This window comes from Hipposideros armiger, unplaced genomic scaffold, assembly GCF_001890085.2.
Source record: "Hipposideros armiger isolate ML-2016 unplaced genomic scaffold, ASM189008v1 scaffold_390, whole genome shotgun sequence".
Taxonomy (NCBI): Eukaryota; Metazoa; Chordata; class Mammalia; order Chiroptera; family Hipposideridae; genus Hipposideros; species Hipposideros armiger.
In genome coordinates this window covers 1,307,022-1,331,958 of record NW_017731740.1, presented here as the reverse complement: position 1 = coordinate 1,331,958, position 24,937 = coordinate 1,307,022, and the positions used below count along the sequence as shown (strand labels likewise).

At 47.4% G+C, this 24,937-nt stretch overlaps 1 protein-coding gene across 1 annotated transcript in view; it reads right to left on the bottom strand.

The window, feature by feature from the left end:
* The window catches only part of FRMD4A (FERM domain containing 4A), a 327,824-nt gene that overhangs the window by 91,949 nt on the left and 210,938 nt on the right, over window positions 1-24,937 (bottom strand). Inside the window, exons 8-13 of the mRNA XM_019663415.1 lie at window positions 23,376-23,459; window positions 18,046-18,111; window positions 17,719-17,776; window positions 13,651-13,737; window positions 12,080-12,359; window positions 2,894-3,022 (exon numbers count right to left, since the gene is read on the bottom strand). Of these exons, the coding sequence (XP_019518960.1) occupies window positions 2,894-3,022; window positions 12,080-12,359; window positions 13,651-13,737; window positions 17,719-17,776; window positions 18,046-18,111; window positions 23,376-23,459 (704 nt within the window). The remainder of the gene's footprint in view (window positions 1-2,893; window positions 3,023-12,079; window positions 12,360-13,650; window positions 13,738-17,718; window positions 17,777-18,045; window positions 18,112-23,375; window positions 23,460-24,937) is intronic.

Below are 24,937 nucleotides of genomic sequence, written 5' to 3'. Positions count from 1 at the left end.
CCTTTCTGGCTGTGCTAGGCTTTGGTGTCACACAGGGTCACACTTTCAAGAAGGTCAGTTCAGCCTGGATTTCCCCTTTGAATCATGCTCATTAAAAAAAAAAAAAAAATCTCACAGAGATACCAAGCTAAGTATCGCACGGCTCAGCAGAAACAAGCTGAGATCTCCCAAGACAAAGTGAAAGAGGTTACCGGTTTCAACAAGGCAGCGTTTCCCAGCCCAACATTTCCTGCTTCTAAGAAAGAAAAGGCGGCCAGATTAACCAGAATTGTTCAATGGCCCGCAGTCCTCCACCAACTTGCTCTTGGTATCTAGTTACTGCTAGTTCTTTCAGATGTCTCATTCTCGGATCTTTATATCTATGAGGCCACTACGCACACACAGAGGAGATGTCCCCAAAGTTAGTGGTGGGTTACAACACGTTATTAGATATTCTGTCCTGACTGTTTTTATTCATTTAACAACTATTTATTGAGTATCTACCATGTGTCAGGCACCATGCTAGGCAGACCAAAAATCTCTGTATGTTTTTGTGAGACGAGAGATAGGCAAATAAGAAAACTATACAATAAGGAAGTCAGAGGATAATAGGTTCCAAGGACAAACATAAAGAAGGACAGGACAGGGGTTGCCACTGTTAATAAGAGGGCAGGGAAGGTTGCAATGAAGTGACAGCTGAGTCGATATCAGAAGGAAACTGGGAGCAAAGCCATGCAGCTGTGTGAGGGAGTAAGTGTGAAGACCCAAGGCTCCATGTGTGTGTGTGTGTGTGTGTGTGTGTGTGCACATGCGTTATGTTACTGCAGAAAATGCTGAAAAGTAAACATTAAAGGACAGTGGAATATTAGTCAGCCATAAAGAGGGCTGAAGTTCTGACAACATGGAGGAACCCTGAAAACACTATTCTAAGTCAGAGGTTGGCAAACTTTTGAGACAGAAGAGCCGCCAGGGGTCAGCAAACTGCGGCTCCCGAGCCACATGCAGCTCTTCGGGTATGTCCATGTGGCTCTGAAGTAAAATTGAAAATGAAAATAAAACTATCGGGCTGGCCGAGTGGCACGTTGGTTAAGAGCTGGCTTGGGACACCAGAGGGCCCCGGTTCAGATCCCACATATGAGGGCCAGTGACACTGCCCTCTACAGCTAAGATGCTGAACAACAGCTCAACCTGGAGCTGGGCTGCGTGAGTCGCTGGCGACAGCGTAGGCTGCAGCCCCTGTGGCAGTGGGTTGCCATGGGCTACCATGTGTAGCCAGCAGCCAGCGTGAGCGGCCTGCAGCTGCCGTGAGCAGCCGTCCAGAAGCCGGCAACTGATCTGCCTCGCCTGTGAAGAGCACAATGATGGTGCCAACTTGGGCCAGTGAAGCAACGGCCTCCACAACTAGACTGAAGAACAAAAGGACAGTAACTTGTCTGTTCCCCTTCCCCCAATTCCCCAGGGCTGTTCCCATCCCCCAATTCCCCAATAAAAATCTTAAAAAAAACAAAAAGAAAATAAAACTATCATAGTTTCATTTATAAAATTTTTAGAGGATATTATTCACATAATGGTGATCATGTAAAAATATATTTATGGCTCTCGAATAATTTTTAAATTGTTGTGAGGGACAGGATTGGCTCTTCCAGGGGTCGGCAAACTTTCGAGACGGAACATACCCAATGAGCCGCATGTGGCTTGTGAGCCACAGTTTGCCAACCCCTGTTCTAAAGTGAAACAACCCAGAAATAAAAGGCCACAGATTATATGATTCCATGGATACGAAATGTCCAGAATAGACAAGGCCAAAGAATCAGAAAAGGGGGTTTGTGGGCTTGGGGAGGAATGCAGAGTGACTACGAGCTCCACGTTGCCTTTTGGCTGTTTTGACTGGTAAATCCTAGTCTGGATTAATCATGAATCATAAGACGCTTATTGGTAAAAACTCAATAAAATGAATTACTTAAAAGAAGCTGGCAGACCAGGACAAACAACCCCTAATCCCCAGGGAAGTCCTTTCTTCATAAGAAGCCCCCCACGCCCACCAAGACCACCCCCTCTCTCAAACTGTTGGACAGCTCTCCTCCTAGGCCCTCCTCCAGGAACTCTGTGGTGGTCTCTACAGATGACAGCTGACCTGCCCCAGCCTGACAGCTTTGGGCTGTCACAGCTGAGGCACCTCAGGGGGGTGTCCTTCTCTTTGCTGTGTGACCCTGCAGTCTTTCACTGAGTCGGCCAGCAAGAACTCTGGCCATTGACCCATTTTGCATGGCTTTTCAAACCCCACAGCTAGAAGCATCAACTCGATGACTGATGACCTCCAGGTGTGCGCACGCATGCATGCAAAGGACATTCACACAGCTGTGACTCCTAATGCTCATTGCAGGTAGGGCTGGGGTTTGTATTCCAGGCAAACATGAGGCCTGGAGAGAATGGCTTCCAGACCCCTCTGGCTCTCTGCCCTCCTAAAAGGCTGGAGCAGGAACACTCATCATAAATAGGCTGCGTCTGATCTGGGGGGGGGGGTTGGGGGGAGCCCATGGGCCACAATTGATGCCAGTGCTTTCTCGAATGGTCATCAGGATTGCTGAGGAGACTTGCAACTCCCCCCTGCCCCCTGCTAGGTATCGCCAGAGATACCTGATGGCGATGCTAGAAAAACCGAGGTGGTTGGATGGTCTGCGATTGCACTGGAGGGCTCTCTGGGGTGTCCCCAGTTGTTGGCTCAGCACAGTTTTGCATGAATCGTGCTGTCTGTGGGGACAGGCATCACTGTGAAACCAGAGCCACAGGATATGAAAATGGATGCCCTGCCTGGGACTTTAAGATGATCCCTCTCCTTCAAGTGAGTTGTAAGCAGACCATCCAGTAGGACAGGAGAAAAAAAGAAAGGCCGAGAGTTAGCTGGACAGGTCACCATGCTGGTATGACAGGCCTCCATGGGCCTTGGTTTGCCTGTGACAGCTACAGTTGGTCTGAGGTGGTGTAATTATCAACCAGCGCCCTCGTTCACTCTCAAAAGCATCCTGGTTCCGATATTCATACCCTATGGTCACAAAAAAGACAAATACTACATAATGCCACTTATATGAGCTCCCTAGAGGAGTCAAATTCATAGGGACAGAAAGTAGAATGGTGGTTGCTAGGAGCTGGGGGAAGGGAGGAGTTGTTTAGTGGGGACGGAGTTTAAGCTTCGCAACCTGCAAAAGTTCCGGAGGTTGTTTGCACAACCATGTGAATGTGCTTCATGCTACTGAACTGGACACTTAAAAAAATAGTTTGGATGGTTAAGTTTTATGTTACGTGTATTTTATCACAATTAAAAATTTGAAAAACCAATAAAATCTTACAGTTTTGGTGACTCTAAAAACCCCTTATCCTCAATTGTGGCACAAAACATTTAGGAAGGGAGGATTTCAGAGGGAGAGACACCCCTCCCCAGAGGGGGACAGTGGAGGACGCTTTCTGCGAAGCTAGTGAGAGGGCTCGTTAGGATCATATGGAAGTTTGACGGGCATCTCCTGAAGTTACGGGAAGCCTAAGACTGCTGCTGGACTCCCAGCTCAAGGAATCTACATGAGGAGGAGGAGGCTGGCTAGCAGGCTACTGTCTGACGGGCTGAGGGTTGACAGCTGGGAGAAGAGACGGTTTAACTTTAAATCAAGCTTGGAGCTTTGGTTGTTATTGGGACTGGGCACTCCCAATTTCTCAATAAAATTTATTTTGCTACTTACAGTGGCTGTGCGACTTTCTATTACCTGGGCGTGAGCCGAAAATTCGCGGGACTGCCTGCATTTTTATCTAAGGAAGGACCCATTTAAAAGAACAGTGTGAGATTAAAGCATTTTGCCTGTTGAGTTCCCAGGTGGTCAATGTTCTATTCAGCCTAGTAAAGTTTTTGGTTTTTTAAGCCAGAAAAAACCAACTGTGTTTGTAAGTTACTTGGTTCATGGTTCCTTTGGAGTGGGTGGGGGCTATTGGATGCTCTTCTGCAGAGGTCTGGGATCCAACGAGAGCATTTGGTTTTGATTTGCGTCGTCAAATTACATCCAAGGTCAGAGGGGGCTCCCTGAGTGGTGGGAATCTGCTTCTGCAAGTGATTTGGAAGCTAGTCGGTCTCGGAGGGGGTCACTGGCCAGTCTGGCTGGGTGTTTATTTGCATGTTACAAATACCGAGTGTTGTGTTGGACCCCGACAGTCCTCACAATCAATGTGGCTGTTTACATGGCCTTTTCAGTGCTGTCACATGTGCCTGCTCATGTAGGGAGGACAAGTCTGAAGCCAGACACTGCTGTGCGAAGTGGATGAGCCTTGGGAGGCCCCACACCCCACAAAAGGGACAGATGTGTCCGTCTGGGGAGGGCAGAGAAATGACTTTTGGTCATCTTATCAGATCTGTTTCAGGCTTTGGCTACACTAAACAACAGTCAAAGATAGACCTTCTTAGAGATGAGCATTTTTCTCCCTCTACCACTTTCTTCTGGGACCATGCTGCTTTCCTTCTTCCTTGTATTCATAACTCCATTCTGGCTGTACAATGAGTTTGCCTGTCTGACTGGTTTCTAGTGTCAGGTTCCTGCTCATCTGTATGAACTAAACTGCCTTGTTGATGAGGAAAGTGACTCGTCTTCAAGAAGCGGAGCTAGAATTGGGATGTCTTGACTACCAGGCCAGATATCTTGCCACAACAAATAACAGGGTGCCTGAGCTAGGGGCAGGAACATAGCATCCGAAGAGTCACGCCAGACCTGGAGATGAACCGTGCAACCAGTACCCCAGGGCCCAGGTGGGTGGGACCTTCAGAGCACAGCATACTGCTAAGAGGTACACCTCCATATTTGTCACCCCAGGAGAGGTGTGGACCTGCTGCTTCTCAAATGGATGATGACATCCCTCTCCCTCCATACCTCTGTGGAGAAATTACTCTCACATCATCGCTTCTCTCAAAGGGTTATCCGCCTGGATGGGACAATGCTTTCATTTTCTGCTCATAGCGTCACCTTCTTCAAAGTGACAGTCTGATACCAGCATGGGTGCTATAGGGACAAGTTCAACAAGAACACAAGCACACAAGTTGGTGTCCTTGAGGCCTTGGCTGACTCAGCATCAGGCTCTGAAGCAGCCTTCACAGGGACCTGTGGGAGCTGCGAACATAGGTTTCCAGATCCGATGACCACGGAAGAACTACCATTCTCTTCACAAAGAGACATTGTTTGCTCTTTATGGCAATCTCACCTCCATGTTCAGTATGAAAGACTGTAACGATATTTGCTATGTCAAGGGCAAAATCACTTTCATCGTGGGGAACAGGAAACTCTTTGAGATATAAACGTATTCAAGATGGAGAAAATTAGACTATTTATAGTGTCTGAGAGTCTCCATTTCACAGACATAAAAAGAGGCACAGAGAGGTTGAATGAATTGTTTATCTCACCGTTCTGAATCTACTGGAAGTGAGTTAGGAGCATCAAAATTCCTCTTTGGTTGAGATTCTGAGATTTACTTTGGGTCTTTGAATGGCCATGGAGGCCACTGGCTTACAAAACGTCTTTTGGTTTTGAAGGTGTAACTGCTCTAGGAAGGGATTTGATTTTAGCTCAGACTAAAACATCTTCCAACAATAAAACAACAAAGTAAAAATCGCATAGAAAGTTCCTTGTTACCTGTCTGTAGAGCAGTGGTCCTCACACTTTGCAGCCTGGGTCTGAATCACCATGAGGAATAGTGCTAGTCCCATCCATCCTCCGAGTTTCTGAGTCTGTAAGTCTTGGATGGGGACTTGGAGTTTTTATTTCTAACATGTTCCCAGGTGATGTAGATGCTGCTGGTCCAAGGGCCACATTTTGAGAACCACAGCGGTGAAAGTTTCTGTGCTGTACTGACCAGCCCCTCCCTTCAGGATTGAAGGATTTATTCTTTCTCCAGGAATTGCCACCTTGCCCAAGGTCACGACCCCTTCCCTGTGGTCCCCTGCATCTAATGACTGGTGGATGATTGGGATAAGGCTCAGCCCCCAGCCTCACAGTGACGGCTGAGGGTCATTCCAGTTTCAGAGCTGAATCCAAGACTTCATTACAGCCCAGCCTCTCTCTCTCTCTCGCTCTGGCCCTGCCTCCTTCATTTTCCTCACTGGCGTTCATCCCAGAGCACGTCCCAATACATTTCCTGCGTGGGAATCCATCTCAGACTCTGCTTCTCAGGGAGCCCGGTGTGTTACTGGGCCTGAGAAGTAGAGTCACTTAAATGTCACCTCCTCGGAGAGGCCACTCCTGATCATTCACCACCCCTCCCACACTTCCTTACTGATTTGTTGTCTTCGTAGAATATAACACTCTAATGACACTATATATTATACATTTACTTGACGTTATCATTTGTCCATCTTCCTCACTAGACTGTAAGCTCTGGGAGGGCAAAGACCTGTCTCTTTTGTTCACAGTCACATCTGCAGGGCCTCGTGCTGGGCCTGGCACCCGATAATTCTCACATGGGAGTTGAATTGGAGAGGATTTCATATGCAACACCCTCTACTGAAGTTCTAAAGCTCTAGCGCATGGCTAACAAGGGGTTGCGATTCTTGTACGGGAGGAGAGGTTGGGGTTCGTAGTCCAGAGATAGAGGATTCAGCCACGCCTAATACTGGTGCTTTGAGAAGGGCAGGTCTAGTATTGATGCTTTGAGAAGGGCAGGTCTAGTATTGATGCTTTGAGGGAGGCTTCTCAATTTTCTTAGAATACAATTGCTTCCCTCCGCGCCACCCCCCCACACACACACACACACTTTCTTTCTTGGAGCGTTAAGATGGCAGACTCTCTATGCTGCTCACCTCCAACCCATTATCCCTCCGGTGGGCCTTCTCCTCAGCTGTGAGGCAGCCCATCCCCTCCGATGACCCAGGGCTGGGGCCTGTCACCCACAGGCACTGAACCATTCCAGGTCCACTCAGCACTGCAGTGAGATCTGAAGGACTGATAGGGAGCAACTGGAGGAGGCCCTTTGATCCAACCCTGTGAAAGCACAAAGGCTGCAAAATGCTAAGAATGCTAAATGTATTAAGTGGAGTTTTTCCTTCCCAGGGGTGCACAGGGTGTGCTTTCCAAGGGGAATACAGATAATGGAATGAGGGAGGCACACACCCAGGGCCAGCTAAGGCAGGGCTCAGCAGCCCCAAAATACGGCAAGTGCATCCAAACAGAAGCTGAAACCCAAGTCAGCAGTGCACTTACTGGAGTGCTTAGCACACTGAATAATTTAGCAGACGGACTCCACTGGGAGTCAGTTCACAGTTAATGGAATATTTCCTGTAAATATTATTTTCTCTTCCTGTCTCATCATCTCAGACAGTTCAAAAATCTTTACTAATCTGGGGAGGTGACAGTAATGCATCAATTCCCTGAGCTAATGCCCCCGCTTCCGAAATACTCCTAGGAACCGGAGGAAGCCACACTGACTGCTCCGGGACGGGGGCACATCATTTACTCTGGTTCCTTCTCCTAATGTCTCAAAGGGGACCCCACAGTGCTCCTAATTGTGCATCTAAGTGTACATAAAAGCGCCCCTAATTGCACATCAAATAAATAAGTAAATGCTGTCTGCTGGATATGGAACAAGGACCGGCACTGCCATCCTTCCCCAATGGAGAAATTTCATTAAATATGGGCTGGCGAGTGGCTGCAGCCATAAATGACGATTTGCAGATATTGAATATTTCTTCTAGGGAGGTTTTTTTTTTTTTTTCCCCTTGGAGTTGGTGTTTCACTCTATTTGTTCTCTAATGCTCATAACCTCAGACACAGCCTGCAGGAGGGGTCTTTATTCTAACTCTCTTGGCGCCCCGTTTAGAAAGCATTTCTGTCGTAATTTATAACGGCCTCTGATGATGAGGTGGCAGGTCTGTTTGAAGAGTGCCAACTACAGGATACGACTGAGAAGGCAGCTCAGCTTGGCACTGGTGGGGAGTTGAGTCTTGAGTGTGGAGAGACTAACGTGCCAATGCTTTTGATCCTGGTGCTGCGAAGATGGGGCGGATTGTCCCAGAGAGCAGAGCTTTCGGACTTTCTCCGGTTTTGACCTAAGAAATCCAGTCCTCCTCTAAAAAAAGGAGCCCTATGTGACAGATTTTGTCCAGCCTTATTTACCTCTGTCCCATGTGATCCCAGTTCTGTAAGAGCTAATAAACAACGCCTCTTCAATATATAATCACTGAATTTTCCTTCAAATGTTCTCAGGGAAGAGGGGAAGGAGTCCTGCTTGTACCAACACAACTGCCTGAAAGCGATGGGACAGACGATCGGAGCCATGTCACCATTGGTGGTCACTTTATGCCGCTGGTATTTTTTTCTTTTTTGGTGGTTTGGGTCTCTTTGATTGGCTGTAAATGCAAACTAAGATGAAACTTGAGATTGACTTCAAGTGCCCAAATGCCAGTCTGACAATGCTTCGTTATTCCCTGAAACCAACAGGACGGTAACTTGTAAAACAAAGGACCTGTTTTGTTCCAGATTGTCTAGTTGCAGCACTCCGATTCTGCACGTGCAGACACATGCTAAAGTGGGATTTGACAGCAAGGAGAAAGTAGGGTAAAATAATCTATGCAGCTGCAAGATTTTATTTTATTTTTTGAGCACTGTGCCCCTCCTTCCAACTTCTGTCAGCATTGCTAAGCCAAGGCAGCTAGACGCGTAGATACTGCCATTCCTCTACTCCTATGCCACACCCAAAGCTGTGCACAGAAACATCAAACCATAACTGTGGGAAAGGAGGGAAGCACGCTGAGATCAGCAATAGGGATGTTTCAAAGTGTGATATAGTGTTTTAGCATGAACACGAGTGCAGAAGCGGGTTGGCAGGCCCGAATGAAAAGGACACATCACTGGGTGATGGAGAGAAATGGAAGGATTTACTGCGAGTGGACGGGGGAATATTTAGAAGCTTCTAAGGGATTCTGCAACCTATCCTCAAGATACTGTTTTGGGTTCTGCCTGCTCTTTTTAAAAGAACTCACACACGCAAGCAAGGGCCAGTCCTCTGGGGCATGTGAATGGATTGTAGATTTCACCTTGAGCATCCGAAAGTACACAAGAGCCAAAATGCTGGCTTTGGGTGGCCCCATGTGTCTGGATGTTCCAGACGTGTGCCCGAGGGCAAAGAGGCTATTTCCCGTCCCCGACTTATCAGCAGCTTGCATTTTGGGCTATGCTTTTGCAAGGCTAGGAGCCCAAGGTGAGGACCAAAATGTTCCCTCCATTCTGCCTGTGAGGCACCCTACTCTTCACTCCATCTCCCCCAAAGTCACCAGGGCTTCAGAGTGAGGATTATGCAATTTTGGGTAGACTCTGCAGCAAGAACGGCAAACTGCGCCCCAACTAGACAATCTGGAACAAGCCACTGTCCTGCCCATTTCTGCACAGTAATCAGCCACCCACTTTTCTGTGTTGTTTTTGGTGGCCCGTATGTAAACACTTGCGTGAATTCCCACAGAAGACTGCTGAGCTCCCTGGCATGCTCATAGTTTGCTGACACGATCAGAGCTGTGCATAGCAGGGGTACCCGAGGATGCCTGGCGGCCCTCCAGGAGAAAGGGAGCAGGCCCACCCCTGCCATTGCCTCTACTTGAATGCTGGCTCTTAGTATCCTGGCGCCACCTGACATAGCTGCAGTAACTGGGTCAGAGTGTGAGGAAGGACCTCTGCCTGGGCTGGAGGTGCAGCTGTTGCTGCAGGTGGGCCTCCAGGTGTCCAGAACTCGGCTCTACTCCAGGTTTCCTGAGCATTGCTGGGGGCTCAGTACCAAGAGCTCTGCTTGGCCCGAGTAAGACGGTGTGGCGCCACCTGCAGGGCCGTCGCTCACTGGGGGCAAGCCCAGCCTTGAGCCCCATGCGTCAGGACACCCCAGGTCTCTGGGTGCAGAGGCACTGCCGGACACACCTGCGGAGCCTGGCTGACCCTCCCTGAGTCTGAGTGCGGAAAGGAAGCACAGATGGCTGGCTGGTAGTCAACTCCAGCTGCATGTCCAAATTGATTGGGAGGCTTTCCCAATGTTCAGCAGCCAGGTCAGAGGTGGGGTGAGCGCGACTGGGGAGACTGAGGCATCTGTACATGCAAATAGTTTCATGTGAGCTTCCGATTTTCAGCTGAGAGGAAGCATCACTGGCCTGGATCATTGACAACAGACTTTGGGCACGCATCTCTTCAGAGTCACAGCTCTGGAGCCAAGGAGTGCAGTCTTTGCATTCAGAGGCTCACAGGTGCCTTCCACAAAACAAAGACGGCCTTTTTGTGACAGTGATGAGGGTGGGTCTGAGAAGAAGGAACAGGCACCCTGCCTAGTTCTTCTTGCTTCTGTGACTTCTTACCTGGGGCTCTGTTTAGATTCTGGTTTTGTCTTTAGGCTCCATCCAAGGTCTTAGCAGATGTGGGTACCCCTTGGGCTCATGCAACTTCTCTTCCCCTGACCGGCCTTTCAAAGGCCTGTTCTTAATTTCATACTCAGATTGCACATCCATTTCTTAAAGAGAGCTCCCCAAATTATATGAGGTCGAGGGCCCACACAACCTGGGCCTGCCTCTGTGTCTCACAGGAATGTCATGGGAAGGACCTCAAATCTACTCACAGGCACTGGTAATTTTCCCGGTGTGCCGAATGCCTCGCCGTTTCCTCTATCTGTTCAGTCTCTGGTTCAGTTATGCTTTGGAAACTCTCGATACTCTTACATACCCAACGGCGTACTTGTCACAGCCACCTGGATGTCCCATTAAGCCTCAAACTCTCTATGTCCTAACCTGAACTTATCTCTCGTCCTCTTATGTCCTGTGCTTTGTCTGATCAAGAGGGCTGGGATTCTTTCGAGGTTCCCCTCTTGCTCTGACTGCCACACAATTGATAGGTCGTATCTACCTTCTAAACATCTTGCTTCCTTTTCCCCTTCTCCTCTATTACCGATAGCCAACCCCAAGCCCCCACCAGTGCTGGCTGGCCTACCCCACTGCAATAAGGTCCTGGTGTGCAAGTCTCATCCTGCATTCCTTCAACCCACCTCCACACAGCTGCCAGACAATCTTCCTATGACAATGAAAATCTGATGTGGACACTCCCCTGCTTCAAAGGCTCCATGGCTCCCACTGCCTCAAAGATGAAATCCTCTTAGCAAAGCCTTCAGGGCTCTAAGAGCTGGCCATTGGAGGCTCCTCAGCCTCCTCTCCCCCCACTTTCCAGCCCCAGCAGTGCTGTGGTTCCCCATCATGCCACGCGGTCTCAGCCTGTATGTCTCCCCACCCCATCCATCCATCTGCAAAATCTCATCCACCCTTTAAGACCCAGCTCCCCACTTTGTTGCCTATGATGATTTGTCTCTCCTGCTTGAGCCCAGTTAATGACTCTGTCCTTTAATTCACCACCGATCCCCACAGAGACCTCTGTTATAGCACTTGGGACCACTCATATAATTATCACACAGCTCTCTCCCCACAGCCTGGGCAGGCCTTGAGGATATGACGTGTGTCTTAAGTATCTCCGTGCCCTGCAGTCTGCTTGGCACATAACAGGTATGCAATACATATTTTAAAATGAATGAATGAATGAATGAATCAATCAATCAATCAACTGTGATCTTGATGGCTTGGTTGACCCTCAATCGGCAGTAGACTTGAGGATCCCGACTACTTCCTCAGAGGCCACAGAAGCATAAGTTACTCTAAGTAATAACTCAGTTTGAGTAGAGCCAATACCCTAAATAAATATACAGACATTTGAACATTTTTAAATGTTAAATGACCTAGATAAGTTCCACAAATGAGACTAATTCTCTTTTTCAATGGCTGATTATTCACACCCCTGGCTTCCTACTTTTTATGTTGAAACCTGTTTTAGAGTCTTAAGGGACTCTAAATTTATTGGGTTACAATTTATTTACAATTTACGGAGCCCCTGGAATGTGTCACGCCCTGTTTTACATATATCAAGTATTATCTCGTTACCGCTTCAATCTTCATTAGCACCTCAATTAGAGAAATAAGGCAAGTTTAAATCTATTAATAAATTAAGCTGAACACGCATGAATACTTGTTAGCTTGTCTTTCAAAGCTCTCCGAGGAAGAGAATTCAACCGCTGAATTTTAATGAACTCGGCTGTGGATCTGAAATGTCCACGTTGGTCTTGGCCTTCCACCAGAGTGGGCCATCAAGAGCTGGATAGATTGTAACCAGGATTTTGTTAAAGGATCTGGAAGTATTCTTGGCTCTTGCAAGCAGAAAAACGGCCAGGCAGGTCGAGAATAGAGGACAGTCGGTGTAAAAAGAAGGAGGGATTGAAGACAGAACTTGAGAAGACAATGCACAGACACAAAGGCCATATGGGAAAGAGGCAGAGAGGAAGAAGTATAGACCCTGTTGGCAAGAAAAACAGAGAGGGTAAAATAAAAATGCGGGGTCCGAGTCATGTCTTGCAGCATCTACATGGAAACTGGGGGGTGGGAAAGAGCCACAAAATAACCTGCCCCAAAGAGCCAGGTTTCTACAATTGTTCCCGCGGATGAATTCCTTTACATCATTTGCTCAGGATCTTTTCTTAGAACTTAACTGGCTTATTGATGAATTTAGTAAAAATCCTCTCCAACACTGGCTTGATGATGAATTTAGTAAAAATCCTCTCCAACACAGGGCCGGTTTTTTTTTTTTCCTATCAATTTAATAAAGAAGCTGGCTAAAGGGCAGATGTTAACCGGATAGATGAGGAGAAGCTCAGATACGTAGTATGAATTTGAATCCTGTTCGTGGATAAAGGAACTTGGGGAACAATCTGGAATGACATAATGGGCCAGAATTGCTTTCTCTCTCCTAAAGCAAGTGTGGTTTTGATAGACTTTTAATATGTATTTCAGGGTTTCAATTGCAAACCATCTTCTCTCCACACGCCTCTGCCAGCAGATCTGAATGACAGCGCTCGCCTCAGAGATATTTTTCCATTATAATTTTTCAATTTGTTCTGGTTTGAAAAATGTGTGTAAACGAAAACAGAGAAAACTCGAGCACTGTGTCCCCTTCGAAATGTTCTGCTCTGTGTTTACAATGACTTTGCAGATCCCTCTCTGCTCTTCCCTTTCTTTTTGGCAAATGACCTTATTTTTTCCAGGTTTCTGATCACTTCTAACACAACAGAAAATATTTACCAGATTTTCAGGAATCCCTCTTACTCTTCGTTTTTCACCTCTTTTGACCTACAATTGCTTCTTTTAGCTCCCCTACACACACACACACACACACACACACACACACACACACACACACACCCGGTCCCTCCAAAACAAAACACCTCTGGGAAAACTCGGATTAGCCTCAGGATTCAAGAGTGGCATTCCCCACTTTCCCAAGGAAAGGCACAGCACCCCAGGAAATTAAGGAACAGGACAGTCCTTCAAAGTCCTCTTGCCCATTTGCTTTGAGAGAGCAGAGCCAGTCTCTTTACCTTAAATAATTATAACAGCTTAGGTTTCCTTAGTGACAGGGAGGAGAAACATATACCCAAGGGAGCTCAGACTGGCTTTCTGCACAATGATTTGTACACACTCAAATTAGCAAGGGCTTGGTGAGCCCAGAGGCCCTCAGGCTGCACGGCATGCCATTTTCACCCCTTTTCCGCCTGTTCCTCTCTCAGTCACACCGAGGAGAGCACGCTTACCTTCCTTGGCTTCACTTTATCGTGGTAGTCATACTGGAAGATTCCTTTGTAGCTCAGCCCCAGCCACCATGGTATCCCTTGCTTGTCCTAGGACATCAAAAGAAGTACTGGTAAGTATGGGGCTGGAGAAGATAAACATGAACCAGCAATCTGGCTCATCTGAAGACAAAGGACGACGCAAATTCCTTGAAGTGGATGGAGCCCATCTCTCCACTTTTTACCTGAACAGGTGTGCCTCATTATCAAACGACACTCAGTTACGTGAACAGGTGACATGGAAAGTGCCCTGGGCTGGGGACCCAGCAGCACAGCCATGGTCCTTTCCCCTTTTGTGAGTAAGCAGCGAGTGTCTGGTTCTGTGTTCTCCTTCTAAGATGTTTGGCCCCTCACTCACCACAAAGGAAGATCTGAGAGATGGTGAGCATTCTAAAAAAATAAGACTTCTGAGCAGAGAAACTATCATCAACTGTCAGAGCTAGATGGGACCTGAGATTATGGAAGGGGATTCTTTGAAAAAAATTTTTTTGAAGATTTCTTTTTTTAGGGCAGTTTTACGTTCACAGAAAAATTGAAAGGAAGGACAGAGATTTCCCATATACTCCCTACCTAATACACATGCATAGTCTCCCCAATTGCCAACACCCCTCATCAGAGGGATACATGTATTACAATTGATGAACCTGCATTGATACGTCAGAATCACCCAGAGTCCATAGTTTACATCAGGGCTCACTCTTGGTGTTGGGACATTCTGTGGGTTTGGACAAATGTATAACAACATGTATCCACCATTGTAATATCATACAGAACAGTTCCACTGCCCTAAAAATCCTCTGTGCTCTATCTATTCATCCCCCCTCTACCCCCTTCCAGCTCCTGGCAACCTGTTTCGCCTTTTGCAGAATGCTATATAGCTGGAATCACACAGTAGCTTTTGAGATCGGCTTCTTTCACATAGTAACATGCATTTAAGACTCCTCTAATGTTAAAGACAAGGAAATCAGAGGGTCGGTGGTCCTGCTGTACTGAGGACCCTCCCCTGCCCCAGCAGGCCCATGGCAGTGAGGCAGGCAGGTGCTCACCACGCAGTCCTGCTCACCTTAAGGGGATAGCAGGGTGCCAGGCAGGACTGCGTGACTCATGCGGCTGGACCAAGTAGCAAAATGGAAGCCTAGACATTCTGGAGACTGAATTAGAAACACCAAATCCCTCTGTTTATTTCTTCAACAGAGACGTCTTGCCACTAGATTGTAAGTTGTATAATAATTCTACATTCAAGAAGGATGACTGAGCTGTTAATGAAAGCTCCCGAATGGTAGGAGTTGACAGCAGGCATATCAAGCAGCCTTTCCCCGGATTTGTCCTTATTGTCACATCTATGAATAACCTAATACGCCCTATCACAGGTGTCTTGAAAACCCCAAATTGACTTCGTGGTTTTCAAATGCTTGTGGGTAATTTTCAAGGTAAGCACAAAGATAAAGGGCAAAATGAATAAATGAATAAATAAATAAATAAATAAATGGAATTTTTAGAAGTTTCAGGGTATAGGATTTCTTCAAAAAACCTTTTTTAAAGTTACAAAAGCCCATCTCAGGAAAGTGCCTCTGTGCACTGCAACGGTTTTGGAGAATAGAACAAGAGAAGACCCAATGCTGCTGCCAACTTCCGATTGACTAGGTAGGGGTTGACATGACACCATAAAATATGGCATCTGTGAAATCACGAGGCCGCCAAACAGTGAGTCTTGCTATAAAGGTTTAGGCTTGTTGCATGTGTGTGCTCTTTTTCCAAATAAGGAGAGCATTTGCTTACGCCTGGAGATTCCAAGTGTCAAACACACATGCACATTTGGCACTCCGAAAAATCACAAGGTCTGCTTCTGGTCTAACGCACTGCAATGGAACAAATCACTAAAGCTTTATTGGAAGCAGACAGCATACATATTAGGGGCCACCTTTTTGTCAAGCTCCAGGGCTGACAAGAAATGGAACACAGGTGTAAGCAAGTCAAAGGCTGGGTGAAGTCTCATCTCAAAGACTTCCAATCTATCCACCTCAATCCATCACAATCGCCTAACAATCTATTTCAAAGTCTTGCAACAGCTAACAGACTGGTGGGGGTGGCTGGAGAGGCAATTTCTTTTTTTTAAATATAATTTTAAAAAAGATTTCAATTACAGTTGGCGTACAATATTATATTAGTCTCAGGTGTACAACATAGTGATCAGACGTTTATGTAACTTATAAAGCGATCACCCTGATAAGTCTAGTACCCACTGAGGCAAATTTCTTAATCTCTTTTTTAATTACGAGAGATGGAGGTCACACAAAGCACAGAAAATGTGGTCTAGGTATTTCTGAATTCCTGGTTTCCATTCTTGAAAGCAGACCCCATGCTACACATCACCGTAGACTATTTCCACAATTGAGAGAAAGACTCACACTGTTGATGTCTATAAAATGCCTCTTGTAATAATGTCAGGAACTACTGTTGGATCCTTATGTTTCCTTTATGGTAACAAGATGGCAAAACTGAATTGTGTTCCGCAGCTCTCACTAGCAGTGTGATGGAAAATGGCAGCCGGCTCAGTGGATTTCGAGCCTCTTTTCATGAACAATCCAATTTCCTTTTGGGGAGCTGATTGCCCACTGACTTCAATGGCCGCATCTCAGGGCACAGCCTTACATGGGGTGGTCTCCTTAGAGAGTTCATTTTTCTCCTATGGGATAGGAGACAGCCCAAAAGACCAAGTCACACTCTTCATGACAGACTTAGGCTTGAGAAGGGCAGGGATGGTTGTGATGGTTCTATGAGTTCTGCGAATGATGGCGAAGGGGGATTAAGGGCTTCCACTGGTGGCAAGAGCGTTGGTAGGACATCAGGAAGAGTTTAACCACTGCAGGGTAAAAGATCCTGAGCTGAGCTGCTGGGTGGGACTGGAGTTCCCACATATGCCTCAGAACTGGGCTCCACAAATGTGCTCCAACATTTGTTCCCATCATGGAAATGTATACATCCAACGACTCAATTCAATTCTCAGTTAACACTCGGTAGATGCTTACTGAGTATCAACTAGGTGCCAGGCACTACGCTAGGTTCTAGGAATATATAACAGACCACAATCCACAGCTTTTGCCATCAGAAGGCTGTGGTGTACTGAAAGATACAGGGGATTAAATGTACCAAGGACATGTAAAGTGTTGTGCATGCTGCCACAGGTGACACAAAGATGAATGAAACATGGCGAAGGTTCTAGTCTAAAGGAATTAAAAATATAGTTGCGTGGAAACCTGGGGAAAGAAATGAGTAGAAGAGCAAGAGAATCTCAGGTTGGCTGGTGAAACTGTCTTGAGTTCAGATGTGTTTCCTGCCTTTTATGACTGGACTTTGGGCAATGACTTAGTTAAGCTTTTCACGTTGGGATAAATTAAAGAAGGGAAGTTATTTTTTCTCATTACAGAAGAGGATGCATGGAGATATCATTACCTATTATTTTGAAGAAGAGATCCCAGTCTGGGACATTATGGATGGAATGAAAGAGAACTGAGAATGGGGTCCATGTCACATTGGACTTGCCATCACAATATTTAATAGCCATGTACTCCATTTGTCAGCCTACCATCCCAGTTCTCCTCTAAAGTTGGCTACGTGGCATTTGACCACCGAGAAAAACACTGTTGATGCTACTTCAAGTATTCTCCACAGTTTCTTGTATTTAGAGGGAATCTTCCTACTGAGAGGCTCTGTGGTGCTGAATTCTAAGGGTCCTTCTGAGAATGAAAGGCAGTAGGGATCTGTTATACTCACTTCACAAAAAAGAAACTGAATTGTGGAGAGTAACTGAATCAAGTCTCACTACACTAGGGGGAAAAATTTCATTGCCCCAAGTCCCCCTAAGCATGCAATCTTCCTGATCAAGTCCCCCACCCCCCAAAAAAAATCTTCCAGAAAATTAGAAAGAAAAAAAAAAGAGTTTTTGTTTTGTATTGGTTTGGTTTTTGCTTTTTTTGTTTGTTTTTGTTTTTAGGGCAAGTTTGGCAACCTTCGCCAAATGAGTTCACTTACCTTCACTGCATAATAGTGAACTCCGTAGGTGGGGAGAGACTCCACGATGCTCATGTAGCTGGAAAGACAACACACACACACACACACACACACACACACACACACACACACACACGGGTGGTTATTCGGCAGAACTGGTATTCTGTACATATCTGCATGTGTGTGCATGATAAAGCTTTTAGAGTAATTAGTTACTTGGAAATTAAATTGAATCATCACCTCCCTGGAGATCTGGCTTTCCGGCCAGGACTGAACAACCCTGACATACTTGTATGCTACGTGAACATGCACAAACACAACCTCAGGAGACTGGGAAGGGCCACTTACTTGACGATTGCTTGACCTCTGGTCTGGCCATTCAGTTTCTTGTAGTGCTCAATCACTCGGTCCTCACTAAAATTACAAGAAAAGGATTCTGTTATCACAGTCCCTAGGGCAATGGCCGAGCACCCTGCTAGTGGAGATACTTCTTCTGAGCTCCAGCAACCTCATGAGACACTCTGGGTCCTGGAAAAAGGATTTATCCGCAAGTGGCATTTTCGAAATCAGCCTAAGCGAGATGCCTTAAACAACAGAATAACTAAAAAAGTCTGCTTCCCCTCAGAGGACTCACACTGTCTTTATCTTTGACTTGTAATCATTGAAATAAGATTAGAGCTCAGCTTTTGGAGTCAGCTCCTTACAAGAATTGATACCCTGAGAGCAGAGGAAGAAGCGGCAAACAGGCATTTCAGGAGGGAGGGACACAGAACAGGGGACAGGAAGAGGACAGACTGGCTGGACATCAGAGTGGACGCTCTGGCTGAACTCCCTCAGGTCTTCCTTCTTGCCCTCCTCAATTCCTGAATCCTGTCTACACAAGGCTTCATAGGGGGAAGGCAGGCGTTGACCTCAACGGAACACCCATGGCCTACCCACCCTGAATTAGGAGTCTGGGTTGATGGCTCCCAAGGAAGATGGGCGAGTTCTGGAATTGGGGCCTGATTAACACAAACCAGGAGAAGATAACAGGGTCAGAGGCAACGCCTTTATCTTCTGAAATCTTAGTTCTGAAACAATGAGAGATTAGCTCAAGCCTTGGGAGACAATGAGAGGCAAGCCCTTCTCTGACAGGGTGGAGGGTGCGAAGGGCCTCTCCGATAAGCAGGGTGGGAGCTGTGGCTGTTCCCACTGCTGCCTTCAGAAGCACAGAGCCAACCTTGGTCAACAGGGGAAGCACGAGTCCTGCTGAGGAGTCAGATCCAAAAGCCTTGGCCTTGTGACATGGCCACACTGCCTTGGAACCTTATTTCTCACCCTTCTTCACTTTTCCTCACCACAGGCCTGTGGACACCACGATGGAACGCAATCTTGGGGATGGGCCCTCAAGACCTCAGTGGTGGGTATTTATTACTTGTTATTAACTTATCCCAGAATTGATCTAAAACGTTCTTTTGCCCACCTTTTTCATTTTCCACTAGGCCATTTCTGGGCGTACCACGTTCTATATGTTCATGGCCTACTACCTGGGGGTAATTGATTTGTCTTCCGAACACTATCTTTATCTTTAATGAATATCTCTTCATTTTAGTTTTCTGAAATCTGGTGCATGTAAGATCGTCTGACTCTTCACAAGGAAGTGTCTTCATAAATATCCAGAACGGGGATTGGCTAGCTACGAGGGGCCTTTCTCTAGCTGGAGAGTTGTTCCCGTGGTGTCCGGGTACCTTCTGTTCGGAAAGGGGCAGAGGCAGCCGTATTCCTCCTCAGCTCCCATGCACCCTGGAAGTTCTACATCGAGTGTGACAAAGCCCTGTCCTGAGAGAATTCTCCAGAAGTGTCCTCTTTGGGGTATATGCCAGCCTCACCAGAACTTCAGAGCTGCGTCAGGATGTTCCAGGGTTGCTATTCTCGCTTCCTCCCCGCCCACCCACCGAATCAAGGGCTGTGTTGGCACATTTCCTCCCACATGACCTAACATTTTGTAAGGTCGACTCTGAGATCCAGGGTCAGGCAATTCAGTGTACATATGAGCCTATGTCCTTCCCAGCTCTGGGAGAGAGGCTCCCGGGGCTGAGATAGGGAGGTGAAAATCAATATGGTGCTGAAGCTGTGACTACAGCAAGGCTCAGGAAGAACACCAGTCAAAGTCAGAAACACTGTCAGGCAGCTGTTCCCGTTACTGACTAAATGGCCTCAGCGTGCCTGACAGCTGCAGGAATTGCCCCCTCCCCACTCCCCGCACCTTGCCCTGTATGTCCTGCTGTCTGAGACCGTCTGTGAGGCCACAATATCCACCTTCTCTTTCCCTACCCTTTTTGCCCCAATTGAAACACTGTGGGCCCAGCGTGTGTGTGTGTGTGTGTGTGTGTGTGTGTGTGTGTGTGTGTGTGTGTCTCTCGTAACACACGCAGAGCTGACTGAGACCCCATTCTGCCCCTGGGGCCTGCTCCGGCCCCTCCCCTGGGAGTTATAAATGGCTAAAGGGCACTGAACTCTGCAGACAGTTTCCCAACTACCCCGGGTTTGTGGTAGGGGCTCAGTGGGATAACTATCAGGAATATACCAGCCAAAGTCAACGAAATCCCAAAACACTATTTGGAGGACACAGCGTTCCGTGAAGGAAAAAGACAAATGACTACAGCTGACTGTGCCCTAGGCATGGGCGGGGTGGTGCTGCTGTTAGGTTAAATCTTCTCTCTGCAGACAAGGGGCCCAGGAAATGCATGGGTGATATAAAGGGGAACATGTGATAATGATATGGTTTCCTGTCTTGGAAAGGAGCCGTCAGCCTGCAGTGGTCAGTGACTGCGGGTAAAGGAAGCTGTCCCTGCAGACCCGTCTGGGGGTGGGGTGGGTGGTGCAGCCAGGCCCGTGAGAAAATCCAGGCCAGGATCCCGCCTTGTTCTGTGGCCCTCGGCACATAATGCTAACTTGCTGCCTCAGATGCCGCCCCAACAGGGAAATCACATGGAGTGAGAAGCCCAAACTTGTTAAACGCTTGGGGAAAATTAGCAGAAAGGATTACGGCATGATTACTCAGCATTATGATACACCGTTCACCGCTTTCTAATTGCGTTATGTGACTTTTCACTTCCTCTCTCAATCACAGTTGGAATCTGGTTGGTAAGGTTCATTCCATTTTGCAGGCGGGGAATTGAGGCAGCAGAGAAGTAAGCCAAGTTTCCTGGGCGGTCATTACCCCACAGTTCAGGGACTTGGCCAGGATTCTGATACCCACTGCTCTGCTCACTGGGCTAGAATGTCTCCCGTGACGAGTGTGATGGGCTCCTTATGGCTAATTTGGCCCGAAGGTTGTCCACCGCATCTCTGAAAGCCAGCAAGGGCTGGAGCGCTTGAAAAAATGGCGCATATGCATCCTGAGTTCTGAAATGACCAGGCAATTTGAGACCCTGGGCTATGTGATTGAGACGGTGATGTGAGGAGTGGGTGAAGGTCTCCTCCAGCAATAAAGGTCATGGCTAATCCTGTAGGGGACTGGTGATGCAGAGGCAGGGACGGAAAATTGTGAATAAACTCGGACGCCGGCTCTACCTCCGGTCTGTATTTATTTGCATCAGGAACAGCATTTATCCCTTCCTTGCCATCTCTGCTTTTTAAAAATCCAAGTAAGTAGATTGGAATGTTAAAGCCAACCACAACCAGCCAACGATAATAAAATAAGGTGAAAAGCGCTATTTGTTTTGTTTTTAGCAATGCATCATCAGAGTGGCCAGTGCTACTGGCTTGTTGGTATATCTGCTGGGCTATGAATCCGGAGGGCACCTGCTTCAAAAACTGCCCTTCCTACTGTCCAGCCATCCTCTCAGTGCACTAAGAGAGTGACACGGGTGCCTGTGGGTCTCAGGGAGGCCCGGGGAAAGTGCTGGCCTGGTCAGAGGTGGAGGGGTGTGCGGGCAAGGTAGCTACAGAGGTGGATGGAGCGGAAGGTGTTCACACTGACAAAGAGGAAGTGTGAACATGAAGGAGGGAGTTTTTGTATCAGAGATAATCTGTGAGATGGGGCCAACTACGGAGATAATAAGAGAGAGAGGAGAGAGGAAAAGCTCGTAACTCTGAAATGAACATAAGGTATAAAAAATGTTTAGAAGCAAATGAATGAGATAATGGAGGGATGAGTTAGGCTATAAGCAACTGACTCCAGACAACCTACCAATATTATAGCCCCCTGCTCCCCCTCCCCCTGCTGGCAAATAAATATATCCCTTTTGTGTAGGAACTGTTGGTACATAGAGTTATATATATCCTTGTGTCTCTAGCTCCTTCACCATTGGTTTCCTGAGAAGGAACAGCTGGGGGATAGAGCAGATGAGGCCTGAGGGGTCATAAGGAATTGGGGACAGAACTAGCACTCCGCTAACAACGGAACGGGAGTGCCATCTGTTGTTCACATGTACAGACTGCCAGGCTAGAAGTTTGGAAGCTGCCATGTGCAAAGTGCCCCAGTAGGTGAAACAGATTCTGTTCTTTGGGGGTACATTACAATTACATAAAGCCACTATTTATCAAAGAATGGCAACAAAGCAGAGAGATGAGATAGGGAATGCCAGCCCAGCTGTGCCGTCCCGCGGCCTCTTGCGGGGAAATGGTTCTGCACTGGAGTTGACTGCTGCTAAGGCCTTCTGCATCCCCACACATCCTACCCCGACTGAAGGAATCTCTTAAAGCCACCGAGCAACTCAACAACCCGCTTGCTGACTGGAAAAGCATCCCGACGAGATGAAGTATTAGGAATCTGTAAACTTCATAAAGCACACTACAGAAGTGCTCGTTGTCACATGTCATCAATCAGGACTGAATTGCTCTGCGATTTCTCAGGTTATTTGTTTATATATATATATATATATATATATATATATAGAGAGAGAGAGAGAGAGAGAGAGAGAGAGAGAGAGAGAGCAGTTAAAATGTTTTTTAAAAACAGAAGTCATGGCGGGGGGGCGGGGGGTTGTGGCGGGGGAGAGTGCTGCATTGTGCTTTTTCTAAGGACAGTGGTCAGGGCTGGCGAGCCAAGGAGGATTTCAACACACTAGCCAGGAATGCAAGCCCGCTCAAATGTGACCAAAACCACAATCTGGGCACCTTTCAAATGCCCGATTCGTTCAGAATCAGTAATTTCGGGCTTGACAGATGAACTGCAGCATAATGTTACATGGCAGCGAAATCAGGAGATATGAAACAGTGTGGGAAACAAAACGCATCCGTCTCTCTCTTTTGCAAAGAGGGAAAAAAAAAAACCCACCTTGGAGTTTTCCCCCACCTCAAACCCTCACACATCCTGTCATCACATGACAAGGATTCCAAAAGGAAACTCTAGCAGCACATGAAAGGATCTCCAGGGAGGCGAAGCTTCCAAAGTGAAATCTTAGAAGGTTTTCTTTAAAAAAAAAAAAAAAGAAAGAAAGAAAGAAAAGGGGGAAGGGAGAGATCTCACACAGACTGCATCAGTTGAATAAATGCAAAAAACAGTTTCATGGTGACCCAAGCCACTTAATACAATTTGGTGTTACTCTCTGATTGGGGTGCAGGCTGACCCTGCAGTGGCCCTGGGAGGTGAGGTGGCACTGAGTGGGCCGGGGTGCCATGCTCCCTGGAAAGGGCTTGCTCCTGGAGAGGACCCCTGGGCCTGCACACGGGGGTGGGGGGGGGCAGCTTACCAGTAGGCCAAGGAAGGGTGCTCCTTCAGGGCTTGGGTGGGAAGCGCTGGCAGCTTCTTCAAGTCACTCCTCACCACTTCATTGCTGAAATAGAGTGGGCGTGGAAGATCGAAAGAATGCCAAGGAACTCGCTCACCCTCCAAGAAAACCGCCCCACCGTGCCTGGTCTAGGATACCCCACATCTGTTCCCGTTTCATGAAAAGTGGTGGGAGGAAGGGGTGCGTTCCTGTTATTTATTTATTAGGGAAGACAAAGCACACACAACATGCCGAGCGTCCAGACAGAGCTCACGAATGACTGCGGTGCTTTCTCAAACCCTGCCCGCGGAGAGGGGCGCACACCAAGGGGGCCTGAGCAGCATGGATCTGAGAGCAGAAGGGTCACCAGTGTCCCCACGGGGAAGGATCTTAGGAGAAGCTCCTCATGGCCCCGTCGTGGGCTCACAGGTTTCCAAGGATGGGCCACCTGACTGCTTTTGCCTGGAGAGCTGTTCCCCTCACTAGCACACAACACCAATTTGTTTCGCTAGGCTTGACCGCACGCTGAAAACTATTTTCCAAAAGGTGAAAAATAACGTAACTTTTGATTTTGATGATGCCCTGAAACGTTAAAAGAGTGAAGTGGATTATCTGGGTATGAGGAGGAGGTCCTGGCACCAGAAATTCTTCTTCCCGCAGACTCACATGCTCTCAGGTTTGGATGGTACTGTAAGGTCCCCCAGCTGTAACCCGAGTTTGCCGGATGCTTCACAACCACCCCCCACCCCGGACACTGAGCAGACCAGGAGCACAACTGGGTGTTCGCGATCAGCGGCCCCCTCTTTGGGGTGGTCCTGGTGTTTAAAGCGTGTTTCCCTATATTGTCCACCAAAACACCTCAGAGCCTTGCAGGGGTCTCAGCAGCTCACCCCTTGGAGCCGGTCCTGGACCCACAGTTCTAACCTAGGCTGTGTTAGCAGCTTCCGTGCTGCTCATACCACGCAAGGCAAATATTGGCCACCGGGACCTTGGGCAGTAAGGTCTAAAAAGCAATGAGGAAGCAGCTCAATAAGTAAATATGAAGAAAGGATGGAGCTCCGCAGTCACAGATGAGGAGGTCTTGAGGTGTTGGGGTAGCAAGCACCCCAACACCTGCTAGCTGGAGGATGTGCCCTAACGTTAGTCCCTACGTGGCCAGAAATACTGCCCACAGCAATGGAATCTTGCAGCTACCCTTTGCATACCAAGTGCCACCGGGCAAAACGATTCCAATACTTTCAGTTCATGTATGTGGTGACAAAGAAAACACATAGATGGTGGGTGGTGCCATTATAGCTGCTACCAGAAAGGGCGTTTTTGAAGTGGACTAAGAAACAGTGGCAGTGACGTTTGCAAATTCTGGTTTCGAACAACCAACCAGAAGGAAATGTTCAACTTGTTCCTGTTTGAATCAATAAATCCAAGTACTGGAACTGTTATCATCGAAGTGGGAAGGCAAAGATTTATCAACTAATAACCAATAAGCTGGGGGTATTTATGGAGCCTCTGTTATATGGAAGGTATAGTAGAGGATACACAAAAGG